Below are 21,945 nucleotides of genomic sequence, written 5' to 3'. Positions count from 1 at the left end.
GTCACTGTCTCACCGCTGAGAGATCTATCATGTGACCAGGATCATTGCCCAGTATGAGATCCAATATGGTCTATCCTTTAGCTGGTTTGTCAACATATTGTTTCTGGAATCCTTCTTGGATGCATCTGACAAATTCCACCCCATATAAACTTTTTGCACTAAGGAGGTACCAATCAATATTAGGGAAATTGAAGTTACCTATAGCAACATCCCTGTTATTTTTTTTGCAATTTTTCTAAAACCTTTCTGTCAATGTACACCACACTGTGACTCTCTGTTGCTATTTGAGGGTTTGAGGGTGAGGAAGTCCATAAAATAGAGCAATTGCTCTCCTCCGTTTCTGACTTCCACCCTCACTGACTCAGTAGACCACCATAAACACAAGAGATACTGTAAATGCTGGAAATCCAGAGTAACACTCCAAATGCTGGAGGAACTCAGCAGGTCAGGCAGCATCTATGGAGGCGAATAAACAGTTGACCAGTCCTGATGAAGGGACTGTATATTTAGCTCTATAGATGCAGCCTGATTTGCTGCTGAATTCCTCCAGCATTTTGTGTGTTGCTCAGTAGACAATCCCTTCACAACGTTCTCCCTTTCTAGAGCTGTGATACCATCTCTGATTAGCAATGTCACACCCCATCTCTTTTACCTAAAGATGAGGACAAGACAAACCCTATCCTTGGTTTAAGTGGGAGGAACAGAGCATTTCCAGAAATGTCTTTTTTGATTTCAAATTTTCAACATCTAGATCTTTTTTTGATTTTCAGTTATAGCTTTATTACTAAAATATCAAAAACATGATTATATTAAAAAATTGAGCATGTTATAATCTACTTACCATGAAAAATGAATGAATAGCTGCAGATGCCCCACTTCGTATTCTCAGCAGTGAACTGAAAACATTTGTTTTGCAACGAAGATGAGGAAATTGTCTTATGTAATCTAAAGAATGCCTTTTCTTGATTTTGAATGGCAAATCCTATGATTGAATACAAACATATACAGTACAGAATAATATTGCAAGCATATCTCTCAGCCAGTTTGTTCTGTACCATAAACCTAATACGAGACTTATTCAAAGTAAGTAATCTAGAGTAGAAAAAATTTTTGATTTTGACTCAAAGTAAATCATCTGAGCAAAGTTTATGAATAAGCTCTCGTGCTATAGATAGCACAATGAGACTACAAAACAGCAATACAAATTCAAGTTTAGATTTCTTCCCTTTTGATGCCAGACAAAACAAGCTGACAGATAAATGAGCTGCATACAGAAAAGGCTGGAGGATCTCAGCTGCTTAGGCAGCATCTATGGAAATGAACAAACAACATTTTGAGCCAAGACCCTTTTTTCAGGACTGGAAATGAAGGGGGAAGACACCAGAATAAAAAAGATGGGGGAAGGGAAGGTGGATGGCTAGAAGGTGATAAGTGAAGTCAGGTGGGTAGGAAAGGTTAGGGTTGGAGAGGAAGGAATCTGATAGGAGAGGAGAGTGTACCACAGGAGAAAGGGAAGGAAGAGGGGACCTAGGGGGAGGAGATAGACAAATGAGAAGAGGTAAGAGGCCAGAGTGGGGAATAGAAGAGGAGGGAAGGGGGAGGGAAAAATCTTTTTACCAGAGGAGAAATCGATATTCATGCCATCAAGTTGGAGGCTACCCAGATGGAATATGAAGTATTACTCCTCCACCCTGAGGGTGGGCTCATTGTGGAAAAGAGGAGGCCATGGGCATAGATGTCGGAATGGGAATAGGAATCAGAATTAAAAGGTTTGGCCACCGGGAATTTCCATTTTTGGCGGATGGAGCTGAGGTAGTTGAAGCCGTCCCCCAATTTACAACGGATCTTACCACTGTAGAGGCCATGTCGGAGCACCGGATACAATAGATGACCACAGAAGATTCACAGGTGAAGTGTTGCCTCACCTGGAAGGATTATTTGGGGCCCTGAATGAAGGAGGAGGAGATGGTGAACGGGCAGGTGTAGTATTTAGGCTGCTTGCAGGGATAAGTGCTGGGAGGGAAATTAGTGGGGAGGGTTGAATCGACAAGGGAATCATGGAGTGAGCAATCCCTGCGGAAAGCAGAGATAGGGCAGGATTGAAGATATGTCTGCTGGTAGGATCCCTTTGGAAATGGTGGAAGTCGTGAAGAATAATGATTTGGATGTGGAGGCTCATGGAGAGGTAGCTAAGAAGAGGAACTCTATCACTGTTAAGATGACACGAAGATGGTGAACACAGATGTTCGGGAAATGGAGGAGATGTAGGTGAGCACAGCATCAATGATGGAGGAAGGGAAACCCTGATCTTAGAAGAAGGAGTACATCTCTGATGTCCTGGAAAGAAAAGCAGCATCCTGCGAACAAATGTGACAGAGACAAAGGAACTAAGAAAAGGGATTAGCATTTTTACAGGAGACAAGGTAGGAAGAGGTAGCAAGATAACAATGGGAATTGGAAGGTTTATAAAATATGTCAGTCGACAGTTTGTCTCCAGAGATAGAGAAAGGGGAGGAAGGTGTCAGAACTGGACCAAGTAAATTTAAGGGTAGGATGGAAGTTGGAGGCAAAATTGATGAAATTGATGAGCTCACCACGGGTGCATGAAACAGCACCAACGCAGACGTTAACGTAATGGAGGAAGAGTTGGGGAGCATTACCGGGGAAAGCTTAGAACATGGATTGTTCTATGTAGCCAACGAAAAAGCAGGCAAAGCATGGGCCCATGTGGCCGCGAGATGGAGAAGAGTGGTGCTAGAGGGGAACTGGTTGGTTCTTTATATTGAAAAAGAAGCAGAGAGCTTTAACGCCTTCTTGATGGGGATTGAGATGCATTGGGACTGGTCATCCATGGTGAAAATGAGGTAGTCAGAGCCAGGGAATTGAAAGTTGGTGAGGAGATCATGAGCATGAGAAATGTCATGGAAGAGAATGAACCAAGAGGGTTAAAATATAGTCAAGGTAATGAAGACATGAGCTCAGTGGGGCAGGAACAGGCAGAAATAATGAGCATACCCTGAAAGTTAGGTTTGTTGATCTTGGGTAGGAGGTAGAAACGAGCAGTGTGGGGTAATGGAGCTCTGAGATCGGTAGTAGTGGATAGGAGTTCTCCGGAGTTGATGAGGTCAGTGAGGGTGTCAGAAACAGTTTTCTGATGGTCCGGAGTGCGGTCGCTTCAAAGGGTAGGTATGAGGAAGTGTCTGAGAATTACCGCCTGGCCTCAGCAAGGTAGGTCAGTTTGCCACACTACAACAGAATCTCCTTTGTCTGCAAGTTTGATGGTAAAGTTGGAATTGATGCTGAGAGTGTGGAGGGCAGTGCTTTCAGAGAGGGCAAGATCTGAGGAGGAGAGAGAGAGGAGCACTAAATTCAAGATGGTTGATTTCTTGTTGGTAATTCGAGGTGAAAAGATCCAGAGCAGACAGAGAACCAGAGCTGAATGTCCCAGAAGGTGGTTGGAGACAGAAGGAGTCATCAGTGCTGGGTACAGAATTTTGTCAAATAAGCGGGCTCGGAGACAGAAGCAATGAAAAAGGAACTCGGCACTATGGTGGTCACAGAGCTCACTGAGGTCTGGGCAAAGGGGGATAAAGGTAAGGCTCTTACCTTTGTTAAGGTAAATAAGCAAGCTAACTTGCTCTTAGACCTTAGCTAATAGCAGTCATTAGTCGACATCATAAAATTTAGTGTCTACATCAGCATCTGCTTGGAGTGATACTGCTTGATTTCTTCTTGATCTCTACAGTGTCACTCTCACTTGCATGACTGTTTACAACAGAGACTTGAAGAAATATATATACATTCTATCCTGACTAAGAAATAAAGCATTATTTTTACAGAGGGCAAAAATCCTGAGATTTGCAGTCCTAATAAATCAGACCATCTTCAACCTATGGATGTGTGCAGTTGCAAGCAACGCTGTCATCTGTTCAAAAACAAACTATGCAAACCTTGGAAGTAATAGCCAATTTCTACGAAGAATGGAAATAGTAAGATACACTACATGCAGATCAAACAATTTAATATAACTCAGGTTCTTCAGAACTACACAAACTTTTAGAAATCATGAACTAAAGATCTAGATTATGCATTTAAGAATAGACATAATATGATAATGGAAGAACAATTATGATAAATACAAGTAATATTTGCCAGTGGTAACTTGTTTTGAAGATATTAAACACATTCACACAAAAAACAAGAAAAGCAAGCCCAGTGAGGATTAATATATTGCATATTTAAATGATTATGAAGTTTTGTACTGATATAGTGCCTTTCAGAACCTCAAAATGAAAGATAAACTTCGAATTATTATATCATTGCACAGATCACAATGCTCTCCATGATGAGCTTGTTCTCATTATTCTTCTTTGCACTTTTCCTCATTTAATATAATGAAAGGAAACATTTTCTTTAGTGTCCTGCCCATTAAACAACTCAGTAGAGAAGCTCAAAATTCATTTGAAGACAATTTAAGGACAAAAAGGGACAGGGAGGAATGAATAAAGGATCAGAAATATTGCAGATGGTAACACAAGTGCTTTCGCAACCTCAGAAAGTTCCAAAGATATTTTTCTGCTTATGATGCAACTCATATAGTCACTTCTATAGGAAAACACAACTGGATCCTACAAGCACAGCGAGATGACTTACAAGATCACTTATTTAATCTGGTATGAGGAACAAATATTCATCAGGACAGCTGAAAAAATGTGCTAGGATTTCTAAATCCATCTGAGGGACAGGGATAAATGGGCCTTTGATTCAGCATTTAATTTGAATGACAGCGACCACCTTCAGTATCACAGAGAATATTTAGACAAATCTGTATGCTCAAGTTTCTGCCATTTAGCCTGAACTCACTGCTTTCTGAGGTGAAGTTATTACCACTGAGTCAGTCCAAATTAAAAAGGAATAATAAAAGTATTCAATGAAAAAAATCCAGTGAAAAGAATACTGCAAGATGAAACCCAGAGTGAGTATCACTGTTAATGCAGAAGGTACAAAAATCCGTATGGATATTTAATAAGGATTTGCATTAGTGTTTACAAAATATTGACAACTGATAAATTAAAATCAAGTTGGGTGGTGCTATAATAATTTGACTACAGATAAATATCTAAAGTAAACATACCACAGGATTACATGATCCAATCAATCTGACATTACTTGCTAGAAGTTCTGTACTCTGCTTCCTGTGTGGACTCTGTACCAGTTTTCCACAAACTTCAATTGCGCTGCCAAAGGTTACCTTGCTGTAAAACATACACGAGTTTATATTTTATGCAAGGATCAAAAGAACTATTGAAGATTTGGCAGGAAAAATAAAATGGAATACTGAACTGTGTAGAGCAAGAGTTCCAACATAAAATCCAGAGAACTCAGGAGGTTCCAACTGAACTAGACTTCAGGAGTGCAGAAGCAAGGAAAGTGGCAGCTGGAGAAAATAAAATCAGTATAAGAAACAATAGGAACTGGATAGTCAACCTCTCAAGAATCACCCATCATACAACAAAGTCAAGGCTGATCTTCCATTTCAACACCATTTTCCTGACCTATCTGCATGTTTCTCGATCCCAAATCTCAGATGATGAGGAGGCATACAGGAGTGAGACAGACTAGCTGGTGGAGTGGTATCACAATGTCAACAAGCCCAAGTAATTGATTGTACACTTCAGAAAGGGGAAGCCAGGAAAACACACACTAATCCTCAATGAGGGGTCAGCAGTGGAAAGGGTGAGAAGTTTCAAGCTGCAGGACGTCAACATCTCGGAGGATCCATCTTGGGCCCCTACTGATGCCACCATGACAAAGGCATGCCAGCAACTATAATTCATTAGGACTTTGAGTACATTTGGTCTGCCACCAAGGTGCAATCAGGATTCCACAGATGTGCAGTGAAAGCTTTCTGACTGTTTGCATTACCACCTAATATGCAGGCTCCATTGCACAGGATCACAAGAAGCTGCGAAGGGTTTTTGACTTAGCCAACTCCATCATGTGCACGACCCTCCCCACCATCGAGGACATGCCCTCTTTGCATTACTATCATCAGGGAGGAGGTACAGGAACCTGAAGACCCACACTGGAATAGCTTTTTATCATTCAGATTTTTGAATGGTCCATGAATTCATGAATACTCTCACTACTCCCCTTTTTACATTAGATTTGAGGTGGAGCTCAGGAGAGACAATGGCGCCTAACGTCGACTCCTTTGCTTGTATCTTCGGATACAGCTCTATTTCTACCTTTAATATCTTTATTTTTCCCTTTCAGGGTTCTTTTGAAGACCCTGACTTGGAGTTGCACACAGGCTTCGGTTCTTTGCGGGAATGGGACCCGTTCTCAGGATTCCACGACTGCCCATTATTAGACATGCCAAGGGTTTAGCCTGAGTTTCGATCATGTTCAGAAGCCCAAAATCTCGGGGGTCTGCAAATGGGCGGATCGAGGGTCAGTGTCATGGCAGGAGACTTGTGCGTCGTTGGGGAGGAAGGAAAATCTTTCGCTGTAGGCCCAAAGATTCAAGGTCTTTGCAATCTTCGGACACAGAGCTCGAAAAAAGCGATGAAATGGACTTTTAACATCATAAACCAGCGGGTTATTGTTTCATCTCCTGCTCACTGTGAAAATGGAGGACACCTCCCTCTCCCTTGCCAGGGGGAGAGAGAGAGAGAGAGAACCCTTCATCTGTCCATTGTCGGATGAAATGCGAATCTTTTGGGGTAACTTTGGTCTGCGTCTTTGCTATTGCTTAGTACACGCTTGGGTTTGGTAATGGTACCGACGCGCATATTTTTTGCTGGTGGGGGGAGGGGGATCATTGTTTGCTGCCGCTTACATGCGGGAGGGGGGAGCTAGGGGGATTTTGGGGTTCTCATGTTTAACTTGTCATTCTTTGGGGCATTTCTCTGTTTTTGTGGATGTTTGTAAAGAAAAAGCATTTCAGGATGTAAATTGTATATATTTCTCCGACATTAAATTTGACCTTTGAACCTTTGATATTTTTAATTGTAACTTATATTAATTGTCTTGCACTGTACTGTGCCATAAGAAATTCATGACACATGACAGCAATAATAAACTTGATTCTGAGATTTATCACCCTACATGACATGCAATTTGTTTTGTGGCAGCAGAACAGTGCAAAGATGTAAAATTACTATAAATTACAAAATATAGTGGACAATCCAAAAATCTGATGATAGAAGGGTAGAGGCCATTCCTGAATTGTACTCTAAACCTAGTATCCCAAGTTCTGAATATAATCAAGAACTGAGCCTCCAAGATTCAGTACCCTGAGTGAAGATGGCTGCTGTTACAATAGGTGACCATTGAGACTGAGACCCCAGTTCTAAGTTTCTGATCAAAAGGAGAAATGTTTTATCTCAGAATTTTGTACGTTTCAATAAGGTCACCTTCCATACTTCCAGAGAATTTTGGGTCATCCCAGAAACCAGTGTGGCAAATGCAGTCCCTCAAAAGCAGCTAAACTATATCTTAGGCAAGGTGAGCAAAACTGTATGCAATATTCCTGTTGCAACCTTTTCAAGGCATGATATAATTTTTGCAATGTATCTTTATTCTTATATTCTGATCTTCTTTCAACAAGGCCAACATGCATTTATTTTCCTAACTGCCCAGTGCAGCTGAATGAAAGAAGAAAATAAGGTGTTTTTGTAAACCAATAGAATACATTAACAAATTAACCTTTCAAACAACTTAGAAATATATGTTCATCAGAAATTTACAAAAATATTTCATTTTCCTCATAGCCTAATGCAGATTTCTATAGGAAGTTTGCGAGCAAGTGATGCCTTACCAACGGGAGAGGTATCAGAGAATTGGAGAATAGCCAATATTGTCCTGCGGTTTAAAAAAGGCTCTGAACATAAACCAGAGAATTATAGACCAGTGAGTCCGACATCAGTTGTAGGAAAGTTACTGGAAGGTATTCTTAGGGACCGAATATACAAGCATTTGGGTAGACATGGACTGCTTAAGGATAGTCTGCACAGCTCCATGCGTGGTAGGCCATGTCTAACCAATCTTAGAGGTTTTCGAGGAAGTTACCAGGAAAGTGGATGAAGGCAAGGCAGTGGATATTGTCTACATGGTCAAGGCATTTGACAAGGTCATGCATGGGAGGCTAAGTCAAGAAGTTTAAGTCGATTGCCATTCAGGATGAGGTAATAAATTGGATTAGACATTGGCTTGTGGGAGAAGCCAGAGAGTGGTAGTAGAGGGTGGCCACTGACTGGAGGCCTGTGATTAGTGGTATGCTGCAGGGATCAGTGCTGGGTCCTTTGTTGAATATCAAAGATCTGGATGATAATATTGTTAATTGGATCAGCAGATTTGCAGATGACACAAAGATTGGGATGTAGTGGACAGTGAGGAAGGCTATCATGACTGGTAGAGGGATCTGCACCAGCTGGAAAAATGACAGATGGAATTTAATGCAGACAAGTGTGAGGTGTTGCACTTTGGTAGGAACGACCTTGTTACATACACCTGTTAGGGTGCATTTTCCAGTTACCTTATAAGGTAACTGTAGCCTTCAGCCAGGAGCAGATGTCATCAGGTGGTTCCCAACCTTCACCGAGTGTTTCGACCCTTAACCAGAACACTCTCCAGTTGGTGGGCCAGCAGTGGTGGCCAAATCACTGCCCATCTGTTCCTGGCTTCCAGCTCCCCTCCTCTCGCCTACTCCAAATCCAACAAGAGGCTCATTCTGCCTCTTCCCCCATCCTATGAGCTGCTTGTTTTTTGCTCCTTTCGTCCAGGCCCAGATCTGACAACAAGTGTCATGCTGTTTTGGCTGGGAAACCTCTGCAGCCGATCTCCACAGGGAACAACCATGCCTGCCATCCCTTATCTTTACACTCCTGCACTAAGGGCTGGTACTTCAAGGCCTTTCTCTCATGGGCCTCTTCCCATCCTTCCTCTCACAGCACAGTCAGCTCAACCAGAATTATTTTCTTGTCTTCGGCTGACCACAGTACAACGTCCGGGCGTAGGGTTGTGTGCACCACATCCAGGAACTGCAACCTCCTTCCCACATTGACCCTCATCTCCCAGGACCTGGCCGTTAGCAACAGACTGGGCTTTGGTTGTTTGGTTACGAAAGGCTTGGCTCCCTCTTTGATGAAGGTGATGGTCTTCCTCAAATCTGTGCCGGCCGTCCTCTTCTTGCACCTCTCCCGCTCTAGTGTGTCAGCAAGAGCCTGAAGCACCTTATCCTGGCACCACCTATACCGTCCTTGAGTTAAAGCTGTTTTACACCTGGACAGTATATGAGCCAATGTCCCCTTTTGACCACAGGGCTTACAGTTCAGGTCCTCTCTCATCCCCCATGTGTACAGATGTAATGGTGAAAGAAGGGTGTCATACAAGGATCGCAAGAGGAAGGAAATACGGAAGGGCTCCAGTCTCCATAACTCTGCCCATGAGATCTTGCGCTTAGGCAGATCCCATCTTGTCCAGGCACCCTGGGACCCTTGTTCCACTGCCTTTGAAATCCACTTCTCTTCCTCACGGATCCGTACTTCTGCCTGTATCATGTCTCGCCTGTTCCTTATGCTTGTGTTTCCCCACTTCTGGAAGTGAACTGAGCCGAGGCCTTGCCGCCCAACGCAGGGGTTGCCGATGATATCTCGCTGTTTCAGAGAACTGCTTCCTCCACAGCTGCGTTGGCTGCCCACTTGTGCCCAGATCTGGTTGTAACGCCTGCTTGTTTTACCAAGACATCACTGGAATCTCTCAAGCTTAATAAGGCTCTGCATTTTGCCACCTTGAATTCCTCCACAACAGATGACAGGGGAAGCTGCAGTTGCCCAGAACGAATGTAGAGGCCCACTGAAGAGAAGCTTGGGGGAACTCCCCACCATCTCCGCGGGTGCTTGTTGGTTTTCCTCTCGATGCCCCCTATGGCAGTCATGGGGAACTCGTAAAGTGTGAAGAGCCAGAGAAGCCTGGGCAGAATGCCGTATTAGTACAGCCAGGTCTTGAATTTTCCTGGAAGTCCGGATTTGTCGATCTTCTTCAACCATTCGTCTGTCTGCTTCACAGCATTGGTGACATTGGCCCCATCTGTAAGTGACACATTAAACCACTTCCCCAAGCATTTTATCGGGCTATCTTCGATGGAAGGGATGACCTCACCCTGAACTTGCAGGCTAAACTTGCTAGTAACTTTGCCCTTTCTGATCACCATGCACCTGGACTTCCTGGCCTTGAAGGACATTCTCACCCAAGTGGCTACATTACCCAGGGTTTCCAATACCCATCTTGCTTGGACATGTGACACAGTTGTTATAGTGATGTCGTCCATGAACCCTCATAGAGCCTGGCTGAACAATGCCCGACTCCAGCGTCGGGCTGCCGGTTACATCTTCTGCTGCTGATAATAGGAGGTTCATTCCCATAAAAAATAGGATGGGGGAGATGGTGCACCCTGTTGGAATCCCCTTCTGGAGGTCCTGCCAACTAGTTGTGAAATGGGCTGATGTAAATCTGAGTTTGAATCCTCCTAGGTAGCTGGTGATCATGTCTCGAATAGCCACTGGGAGGCAGTAGTGGTCGAGTCCTTCTAGGATGAGGTCATGTGGAATAGACTTGTAAGCCTTCGCGAGGTCTAACCAGACAACTGTTAGGTCGCCTTTTTTCTGCTTGGCCTCACGGATCAAATGGCTAATCATTGAGGTGTGTTCCAGACACCCCGAAAAGCCTGGAATACCGCCTTTCTGGATGGATGTGTTGATATAGCAGTTCTGCGTCATGTAAGAAGTCAGTCTTCTTGCGAGCACAGAAAAGAAAATCTTACATTCCCCATCCGGGAGAGAAATTGTCCTAAACTGAGCAATTGTGGAAGTAACCTCTTCCTTTGGAATAAAGCATCCCTTTGCCAATTTCTAACTTGATGGAATAGTACCTTTGGCCCAGATCTTTCTCATGACCTTCCACAGCTTCCGAAGTTTTGGGTATTTCCTGTACACCTTATAAGGTATGCCGCTTGGGCCTGGGGCAACCGATGCTTTAGCTTTCCGGATGATGTCCTGGATTTCCTGCCACGTAGGCTCCTTCACATTCAGCTCAACTGATGGATTTTCCGGTCTACGCACAGCCCGACTGGTTCCTAGCCCCTGACCCCTCCGTGGGTCGCTGTGTGCCTCCCGCAGGAACTCCTCTACCTCTGGCTTCAAGCTGGATAGTATACCAGATTTTTGTTGGCTGAGAAGAGTCCTGGTGAAGCTGAATGGATCTCTGACAAACTGTGCTCGCCTTTTCTTTTTCTTCCTTCTTTGCTGACGCAGATGTTCCGCCCTCCGGAGTTTGCTCAGCTTTTCCCGCAGCATGCTGGTTAAGTCCTTAATACCTTCATTTTCAGCCGGCGACCTGGTTTTAAACCTCTTGTTGAGCGTTTTTAATTTGCCTCTCAAGCGACGAATCTCCGTTTCCCTCCTATTCGGTTGCCATGGTAACTCGGGCTGGCTTCTCCACTCCATTGGGCCAAATCGTTCCTCAGCTAGATTGTACACTATGGCTATGAGTGAGTTGATCTTTCTGGTTACTGGACCTGCTAAGGCAGCTTCCAGGATGCCGTCTAGATCATCATCGAACTGCATCCAGGCGACGTTGTCTGACGATCTAGGCCATTTGATCCTGTCTTTCCTTGACGAGTGGATTGGGGTAGCCGAAGAGGAACTCACTAGGTCTGTTGTTCGGTGCTGAGGCGACTCAAGTGTGGAGAGATCTTCAGCTCTGTGGGATGCTTCCTGGCTGGAATTCTCCTTCGTCTCACCGGACACTAAGTCTGTGCGCTGCACTTGGGTCACCATTGATCCACATCTAGACTTGCTCTGGTGTATCTGGAGCCCTCTGATGTTTTTGCAGACTTTCCCGCAATGACATCTTACTGTGAATTCCTCTCCGGTCAGTGTTGTTTGCTTCAACTTCCTCGTAGTCGTGTTTCCTGTCCTGGCCGTTGCCGGTATGACCGCCCTGTTGAGTCTCTCATCCTCCCCTCCCTCAGGAGACTCTGGGGGTATTGCTCTTCGTGTTTAGTCGTAGCTTGAGTGGTGCTCTCTTGCGATTGCTGCCCACAAGGTTGCTGGCCTTGTGTGCCCGTGCCAGCGTGACCAGTGGTATGCTACAGGGATCAGTGCTGGGTCCTTTGTTGTATATCAATGATCTTGATGATAATATTGTTAACTGGATCAGCAGATTTGCAGATGACATAAAGATTGGGGGTGTAGTGGACAGTGAGGAAGGCTATCATGGCTGGTAGAGGGATCTACACCAGCTGGAAAAATGACAGTTGGAATTTAATGCAGACAAATGTGAGGTGTTGCACTTTGGTAGGACCAACCAGAGTAGCTCTTACATAGTGAACCGCAGGGCACTGAGGAGTGTGGTGAAACAAAGGGATCTGGGAATACAGGTCTATAATTCGTTGAAAGTGGCTTCACAGATAGATACGGTCGTAAAGAAATCATTTAGCACATTGCCCTTCATAAATCAATGTATTTAGTAAAGGACTTGGGTGGTTATGTTGAAATTGTTTATGATGTTGGTGGGGCCGAATTTGGAGTATTGTGTGCAGTTTTAATCACGTACCTACAGAAAAGATGTAAACAAGGTTGAAAGGAGTACAGAGAAAATTTACAAAGATGTTGCTGGGTCCGGAGGACCCGAGTTATCAGGAAATATTGAATAGGTTAGGACTGTATTCTTTAGAACGTAGAAGATTGAGAGGAGATTTGAGACATATGCAGAACTATAAGGGGTATATATAGGGTAAATGCAAGCAGGCTTTTTCCACTGAGGTTGGGTGGGACTACAACCAGAGGTCATGTTTAAGGGTGATAGGTAAGAAGTTAAGGGGAACATGAGGGGAAACTTCCTCACTCAGAGGGTTGTGAGAATGTGGAATGAGCTGCCAGCACAAGTGGTGTGTGCAAGCTTGATTTCAATGCTTAAGAGAAGTTTGGATGGGTACCTGGATGGTAGGACATGGAGGGCTGTGGTCCTGCTGGAGGTCCATGGGATTAGGCTGTTCAAATGGTTTTGGCGTGGACCAGGTGGGCTGAAGGGCGTGATTCTGTGCTGTACGTCTCGATGACTCTATGATAACTGGAACAATGTTCAAGCATTACACAAAAATGTAAATGTAAAGGAGCCCCCTCCTTTACTCTCTGTACACCCATGTCTGTGTTGCCACCCACAGCTCCAATCTGCTAATTAAATTTGCAGATCATACTACATTAATTGGCCTTATCTCAAATAATAACGAGGCAGCCTACAGAGAAGAAGTCATCGTCTTGACACAGTGGAGTCAAGAAAACAACCTCTCCCTCAATGTCGCAAAAACAAAGGAGCTAGTTGTGGACTACAGGAGGAATGGAGACAGGCTAACCTCTATTGACATCAATGGATCTGGGGCTGAGAGTGTGAATAGCTTCAAGTTCTTTGGTATACACATCACCCAGGATCTCACTTGGTCTGTACATATCAGCTATATGGTGAAAAAAGCACAACACCACCACTTTCACCTTAGACGGTTGAAGTTCGGCATGAGTCGCGAAATCCTAAGGACTTTCTACAGGGGCATAACTGAGAGAAGTTTGACTGACCGTATCACTCAATCACAGCGCTCTGCAGAGAGTGGTATGAACAGCCCAGCACATCTGTAGATGTGAACTTCCCATTATTCAGGACATTTACAGCGACAGGTGCGTAAAAAGGGCCCAAAGGATCATTGGGGACCTGAGTCACCCCAACCGCAAAGTGTTCCAGCTGCTAACATCCAGGAAACTGTACCACAGAATTAATACCAGGACCAACAGGCTCTGAGTCAGCTTCTTCCACCAGGACATCAGACTGATTAATTCACGCTGACACAATTGTATCTCTAAGTTATATTGACTGTTCTGTTGTATATCTTACTGTACTGTATATATTACAAATTACTATAATTTGCACATTGCACATTCAGACTGAGATGCAATGTAAAGATTTCTACTCCTCACATATGTGAAGGATGTGAGAAATAAAGTCAATTCAATTCAAAATGTGCCTACCGGTCAGCACACCAAATTAATACAAAGCTACATATTATTGAGCACCCTAATTATCATACTTATTATAATTAAAGATTATTGTCTAAACAAATTGTTGTAACTGGCAAGTATTTGCTTGGTGAGTGCGCTTGAAATTCTTCTTTAGCCGGAAGTGTTCACCTATTAATTTCAAGATTGACAGGCTAAAACATTAGTAAGCCAAGTTCAAGACACATACTTATGCTGGTGTTCTCTGCATTTCAATTCTCTGCTGCTATATCACTTAATAAATTATTAAATAGTTTAATGATATCTGTTAACTTAAGAAAGCTGTTATGTGCAAAGCCAGCACATTTCCCCTAGTCTTGTGAATGGAATATAATTTCGGTTTATTTACTTATTGAGATACACTGTGGAACAGACCCTTCAAACCGTGCCACCCAGCAACTCCTCGAGGGACAATTTACAATGACCAATTAACCTACTAACCGGCACATCTTTCGACTGTGGGAGGAAACCAGAGCACCGCTACACTACTATGGCACCCAAACAATCCATTTAATGCCTCTCAGCATTCCCATCATCTCCTCTACATACTCGGGGACCTACCAATCCAATGGAATATGGGAGGAAACTGAAGCCTCCTGGGAAAACCACACAGACACAGGGAGAATGTGCAGACTGCACACACAGAGACAGTACAGGAGGTGCAGATCAAATTCAGATCTCTGGGCGGTGAGGCAGCGGCTCTACCCCGTGCTGCATTATCACAACTGAAGATTCAGAATCAGGTTTATTATCACTGATATACATCATGAAATTTGTTGTTGCATTGTTAAATTTGAGGAATGATCAAGAGAATTGGAAAGTTTTTTGAGATTAATGGGGCTTTAAATTGAATTTGCAATGTAATGTACAGCTACGATTTAGCACAAGCAGCCATGGATACATTTGTAATCCAATATGTTTCAAAAAGTAATTTCTTATCTATTACCATCTCAGCACAATTGTGTTGTCACTGATGGAGGGGTTTCATTGCAAGACAAAAAAAAACTGTGAACTCCACTTAGCTCCACAATTGATTTGGAGGGCTGAAAACATCAACAGCTCCAGTTAGTCTGAATCAATGAGCTACCAATGGGCTATACCACATCGTGGGAATCATTTAACAATATAGGCAGATATATGCAAAATAGTTATTTTTCATAAAAATAATGCAATTATGCCTTTTGATACTTTATCAGTCTTCAGACTTGTAACAGCACAAGCAACATGACCAAAATAAAAATTATACTTATAAAAATATTAATAAATTAGAAAATGTGCACTGAATACAATAACAGGAACTATACTACCCCAATGTAGTAAGTTCTGGTTAAGAATGATAAAATTATAAAGAAAAATTAAAATATTATTAATTGTTCAGAAGCAGCTATTGTAAAACATGAAAAATTATATTCTACCAGAAATGTTCTTTTTATCTACTGATTTAAAAAATAACTGAATAGAAACTAAAATAGTAATTGCCTGAAACAATACATTAATTGATCTATTCAGTCATTTGGAAAGCTCATGTTATGCAAATTATTAATGATCACAGTTTGGGATTTAATTACATAATCTATTTAAATTCTTGAATTACAAAGTTGGTACAAACTTTAAGATGTGCATTACCAGATAATTGACTGTACTTAAGTTAGTTGTAAAAGATCCCGCTACACAACTTAAAGAGCAGCTGAGAAGTTCCCTTGTGCTGGTCCATTAAAAATACATTAAATGGCTCTTGATTTAATTTGTGTTTGTAGTAGGATGTAGCGTTTAGTGTCTGCATTTCAAAAAAAATACCTTATTACTAGAGAAATACTTTGTAAGGTCTTGAGGACATAATTACATGTGACACCTAATTTCTCTTTGTTTTTACTACTATTATGCAAGAGGTGTCCTTTGGAACAAAACTTTATACCTTACGTAAAATATTTAGATATATTCCACTGCATTTACATTATTAGAAGAAAAATAATTCTATTCTCTTACCTGATATCTAAATCTGGATGTGCCACTATTTGAAGACTTTGCAGTGAACTTCCATCATTAATATGCAAAAATGTAATGTCCTTCTGTGCACGTACCGACCGTATCCAACCCTTCAAGATAAAAAGCATCAGGCAGAAATAATTTTCAAAAGAAGTGGTGTGAAGAAAAATAAGCCCCAAGAAGTTTATTATACAAAATGTAATACGTTATTTATTTTTATGGACACATTTTACAATAAATAAACACAATATTCTAAATAACATCAACTGCTGCTGTTCCACGGCCACCATCACACCCCCAACAACTTCAGTAACAACCCACTCCCAGCACTAACATTTTTTGCCAAATAAAATTGCACACTGTTTTTTACATAGAAATTTTCTTTGCAACTAACTGGGCAAATGTTATTGTTTCTCAATAATATCAAAATTATGGACTTAAAACACATGGGCCAAGTTCATGCTGGTACGAATCCACATAGAAATACATCCACACCACCTAGGCCTTTCAAAATTCAACAGGTTTCAATGTGATATCCCCTCAACATTCTGAACTCCAGTGAGTACAGGCCCACAGCTGTCAAACATTCATCATATGTTAACCCTTTCACTCCGGGAAACATTCTCGTGAACAACCTCTGAACCCTCTCCAAAGCCAGCATACTTTTTCTTAGATAAGGGGCCCAAAACTGCTCACAATATTCCAAGTGTGGCCTGACAAATGCCTTATAAAGTCTCAGCATTACATCCTTGCTCTTATGATAACATTGCAACTGCCTTCCTTACCACCGACTCAACCGGTTAAGTTAACCTTTTGAAAATCCTCCAAAAGGGCTCCCAAGTCCCTTTGCACCTCTGATTTTTGAACTTTCTCCCCAGTTAGAAAATAATTATTGCCTTTATCCTTTCTAATAAAGTGCACGGCCATACACTTCACAACACTATATCTGCCACTTTTTTGCCCATTCTCTCAATCTGTCTCAGTCCTTTTGCAGACTCCCTGCTACCTCAACACTGACCCTCCACCTATTTGTATCATCTGCAAACCTGGCCACAAAACCACTAACTCCATCAACCAAATCATTGACATATAATCTGAAAAGAAGTTGTCACAACACAGACCCCTGCAGTATACATGAGTTGCCAGGAGCCAACCAAAAAAGCCAGTCAGCCAATCTATCCATGCTCGTATTTTTTCTGTGATGCTATGGGCTCTTACCTTGTTAAGCAGTTTCATGTAAGCATCTTGAAAAAGCCCTTCTGAAAACTCAAGTTATCATTCCCAGACTCTCCTTTGTCTATCCTGCTTGTTATTTCCTCAAAGAATTCCAACAGATTTGTCAGGCAAGGTTTCCCTTTAAGGAAACCACACTGACTTTGGCCTACTTCACCAGGTGCCTCCAAGTACCTTGATATCTTATCCTTAATAATGGATTTCAACATCTTCCCAACAACTGAAGTCCAGACTAACTGGCCTACAATTTTCTTTCTTCTGCCTCCCTCCCTTCTTAACGAGTGGAATGACAGTTGCAATTTTCCAGTCCTCTGGAGTCATTCTGGAATCTGGTGATTTTCGAAGATCATTACTAATGTCTCCACTATATCTTCAGCTACCTTTTCAGAACCATGGGGTGTAGTCCATCCAGTCCAGGTGACTTTACTACCTTCAGACCTTTTGGCTCCCAAGCACCTCGTTAGTACTAGCAATTACATTCACTTCTGCCCGCAGACACTCTCAGATTTCTGACATACTGCTAGTGTCTTCCACAGTGAAGTACTTAAACTCATCCACTATTTCTTTGTTCCCATTACTACCTCTCCAGCATCGTTTTCCAGAAGTCCAATATCCAGTCTCACCTCTCTTTTACTCTTTATATATCTGAAAAATCCTCTATTTTTGGTTAGTTTCCCTTCACATTTCATTTTTATCTCTCCTTGTTTGCTTTTTGTTACTTTGTTTTTTTTAATAAGCTTCCCTATCTTCTATGCTCTTTCCACATCTACTCCCAAGTACCTTCCACCAACCTAAAATTTCTCAATAAAGCTGAAGAAAGCTCAAAGACAAAAAAAATGATGCATATTTGAACACAACCCTAGAGTTACAATATGATACTGCTTGTTGGCTATGTGGCAGATAGTAATCAGAATTACTGTCACTGACACCGTGCAAAATTTGTTGTTTTGTGGCAGCTCTACAGTGCAAAGACATGAAAATCCATAGACAGAAGTAAATAGGGCTTTAAAAAAAAAGTAACAAGGCAATGCTCGTGGACCATTCAGAAATCTGATGGCAGAAACAAATTGCTCCAAAATCATCGTTTGGGTCATCAAGTTCCTGTACCAGCTTCCCAATGGTAGAAGCGAGAAGAGGGCATATCCTGGATGATGAGGGTCACCTTAATGATGGATGGCACCTTCTCGAGACACCATCTCTTGAAAATGTCTTCGCTGACGAAGAGGGTTGTGTCTTTGATTGTGCTGGCTGAGTCCATAACTCTTTGCAGCCTCTTACAATTCTGAACATTGGAGGCTGTAATGCAACCAGTCAGAATACTCTCCATCTATAAAAATTTGCAGAAATCTTTGGTGACATACTAAACCTCCTCAAACATCTAATGTATCAATATGCACCTGACCATCAAGGGTTATTAGCAATAATTACCATAGCCAAGTATGTAAGCAATTTCACTGTATCCTGGTTAACTCAGTAGATCTTAACTCAGTCCCAAACTGTGTCTATCTTTGTATCTTCCCATTAAGGGGAGAAATAACATTACTGTTCACTAATTGATATACATACTTTAAAATGGAAAAATACTTGCTCAATAAATTGTCAGCCCACTGAGATTCTATTGGAAACGTGTAGAGATTCAAGATTTCATCAAAGCTAAAACATTCATCTACGATAAAGTTGACAAGGAGTTCAATGAGATGTAAAAAAATGTGGGCCATAGGTAGCGTACACTTTTACCCTTAGCAGTGATGTCCATAACCAATAGCTATTTTTTAAAAAGGGGCAAGAGACTTAAATGGGGCTTGTATAATTTTTTTCCACCAGAGCATGGTTAAAACCTGTCACACCAAGGTGGGATAAATATTTATAGCAGACAAGATGCATTGTTCCTTCCTGTAATATTCCTCTAAACCTCCTTTGTTCCAGAATTGCCTTCTGTACCTCTCCAGGAACTACTTCACTAATGATTCAAAGGCCAGACAAGGAAGGGTAGATGTGTCTGACCCTGTAATTCAGGGAGAGAAGAAACGTTTCCCAGCTTCCCGCGATAGGGCCCTCACTCTACAAGACTGGCGCAGTTACCTGGACCCGCACTACCTCTTGCTCACTCTGGCTCGCCGCTCTTAAGAGCGCGTCACTGACTTTCAGTCTGGAGTCACTGGTGTAACCATTGAGCAAGGAGAGAATGCTCTTTGGCCACGGACCAGCACGGACATCAAGCAGCCTGCTCCGCCACATCCGCTTAACTCAATGCGTCTGCGCAACACCATTCACGCCGTGCAAATGCATACAAAACCGGGACGGGCGCGGAAGAACACGCATGCGTGAAAAACGGGAGGGAGGGGGCGCAGTACGGCGGAATACGCATGCGTGCAGAGCCGGGACCGGTACGGAAGAATGCGCAAGCGTACAAGGCCGGGACCCATCCGGAGGAATGAGCGTGTGTCAAATAGAGGGGAAACACACGGGTGAACGCACACCCCTACCCCTGCTGGGGGATGGAGGTTTACCCTTCCAGCCACCATCAGGAGGGCCTTAAACCTCTCCGTCTCTTTCTGGACAACAGACCCAACCAGTTCCCCTCCACCTCTACTCTCCTAGTCTGGCAGAACTGGTCCTCACTTTCAATAATTTCACCTTCTTCTCCTCCCATTTTCTTCAAACCAAAGATGTAAACAAGGGTCTCAGCAATGCCTGCCTGTTCGTACACAGGTATTACTCTCCAACTCTTCCTATACTACATCGACGATTGCATTGGTGCTGCTTCCTGCCCCCATGCCGTGGTGATCGATTTTATCTACTTTGCCTCCAATTTCCACCTTGCCCTCAAATTTACTCGAAGATTTCCTCATGTCCTCACCTATCACCCCACTAGCCTCTGTGTCCAGCATATAATTCGCCATAACCTCCACCATCTCCATCCTGGTACTTACCCTTACAAACAGAACACCTGCCCCTACACCTTCTCTCTCCCTACCATTCAGAGCCCCCAACAGTCCTTCCAGGTGAGGCAGCACTTCACCTGTGAGTCTGTTGGGGGCCATCTACTGTATCCAGTGCTCCTGGTATGGCCTCCTATACAGCGGTGTGACCTGACCTAGATTGGAAGACCACTGAGCACCGATGCTCTGTCCGCCAGAAAAAGTGGGATATCTCTGTAGCCACCCATTTCAATTCTGCCGCGATAAGGCCACACTCAGGTTGAAGGAGCAACACCTGAAATTCTGTCTGGTTAGCTGTCAACCTGATGGCACAAACATCGATCTATCAAACTTCCAGTAATTACCCATTTCTCCTTCACCATTCCCCATTCTTGTTTCCCTCTCTCACCTTATCTCCTTCCCTTCCCTTCCCATCACTTCCTTTCGTGCTCCTCATCCTTCCCTTTCTTCCATGGTCTTCTATCCTCTCATATCAGATTCCCCTTTTTCCAGCCCTTTATGTCTCTCACCAATTAACTTTGCAGCTCTTTACTTCACCCACTCCCCCTCTCCCCTACCACCTTGTACTTTTTCCTCCCCTCCAACCACCTTCTTACTCTGACTTCACATCTTTATTTTTCCAGTTCTGATGAAGGGTCTTTGCTCCTTTCCATAGATGCTGCCTGGCCTGCTGAGTTCCTCCAGCATTTTGTGTGAGTTGCTTTGGATTTCCAGCATCTGTAGATTTTGTCATGTTTGTGTCAAATAGAAGTCTGCTATGGTGTCAGTGTTACCTGGGTGGAGAAGGTTTGTTTTTAGAGCACTGCAATGCACAACACAGGAGAGAAAAGTCAGACATATTGAAAGACAAATGAAAGCTTCACATGGAATTTCTTAGTTGACATGGTGACCACGGTAATTTTTTTAAATTGTCAAGTTTCTGAAAGTTCTGTACATTAAAAAATAAGAAATGCTGGAACTCTAAAAGTTACAGAAAACATGGTGCAACTGTGTGAAAGGTAACAATCAATACTTCAAGTCAGAGACCCTTTGTCAGAACTGAAAAGGTGAAAAAAGCTTATGAAGCTGCTGGGGGCGGGGTGGGGTGGGGGGTGGGTAGCGGTCGTTTACCAATTCCTTCACCATCATGCTGGGACACAGTCTTTCCATATGAAGCAGCATTTCACTTGCACTTCTTCCAATATAGAGAACTGTATCTGGTGTTCACAAATTGGTCTTGTCATCACTGGAGAAACCAAGTCAACTTGGGTGATTGCTTTGCATACCTTGGTCGTCCTTCCACTTGTCACTTTAATTGCCCAATCCACTTCCACTCTGATTTACTAGTCTGTTGTCTCCTGTACTTTCACGGTGATACCCAAAGCAGGCACGGAGAATAGCACCTCATTCGCCATCTGAGCATTGAAAAATACAGCTGGATTTCTTGTACTATATCGGTCATTCCTCAGTCCTCTTAGCTCATCTTATTTTTACTCCTTCTAGCTCAAATTAGAAATTCTAATTTTGGGACATGAGGCCAGAAGCAGATTAAGACAAATACTGAGTATATTCTTTCATGAAAGAACTCATTACAATGCACTTCTGGTGCATTCTTAGTCTTTGCTTTATGTGATGGGATTATATATGGATTCCAGTCATAGATGTTAAGCATGCCAAGCCTGACCTTCAAATTTGTG

The 21,945-nt window shown here is 42.8% G+C and overlaps 1 protein-coding gene across 2 annotated transcripts in view; it reads right to left on the bottom strand.

Moving 5' to 3' along the window:
• Positions 1–19,619, bottom strand: part of nars2 (asparaginyl-tRNA synthetase 2, mitochondrial) — a 78,642-nt gene extending 59,023 nt beyond the window's left edge. For both annotated transcript variants that reach the window (XM_063052848.1, XM_063052847.1), the window contains exons 1-4: positions 19,410–19,619; positions 16,095–16,204; positions 5,135–5,255; positions 842–982 (exon numbers count right to left, since the gene is read on the bottom strand). In XM_063052848.1, coding sequence (XP_062908918.1) covers positions 842–982; positions 5,135–5,255; positions 16,095–16,204; positions 19,410–19,565 — 528 coding nt within the window. In that variant the 5' untranslated portion in view covers positions 19,566–19,619. The remainder of the gene's footprint in view (positions 1–841; positions 983–5,134; positions 5,256–16,094; positions 16,205–19,409) is intronic.
• Positions 19,620–21,945: the final 2,326 nt, after the last annotated feature.

Source organism: Mobula hypostoma, chromosome 7, assembly GCF_963921235.1.
Source record: "Mobula hypostoma chromosome 7, sMobHyp1.1, whole genome shotgun sequence".
Lineage (NCBI taxonomy): Eukaryota > Metazoa > Chordata > Chondrichthyes > Myliobatiformes > Myliobatidae > Mobula > Mobula hypostoma.
This window is presented reverse-complemented; position numbering and strand designations above follow the sequence as displayed.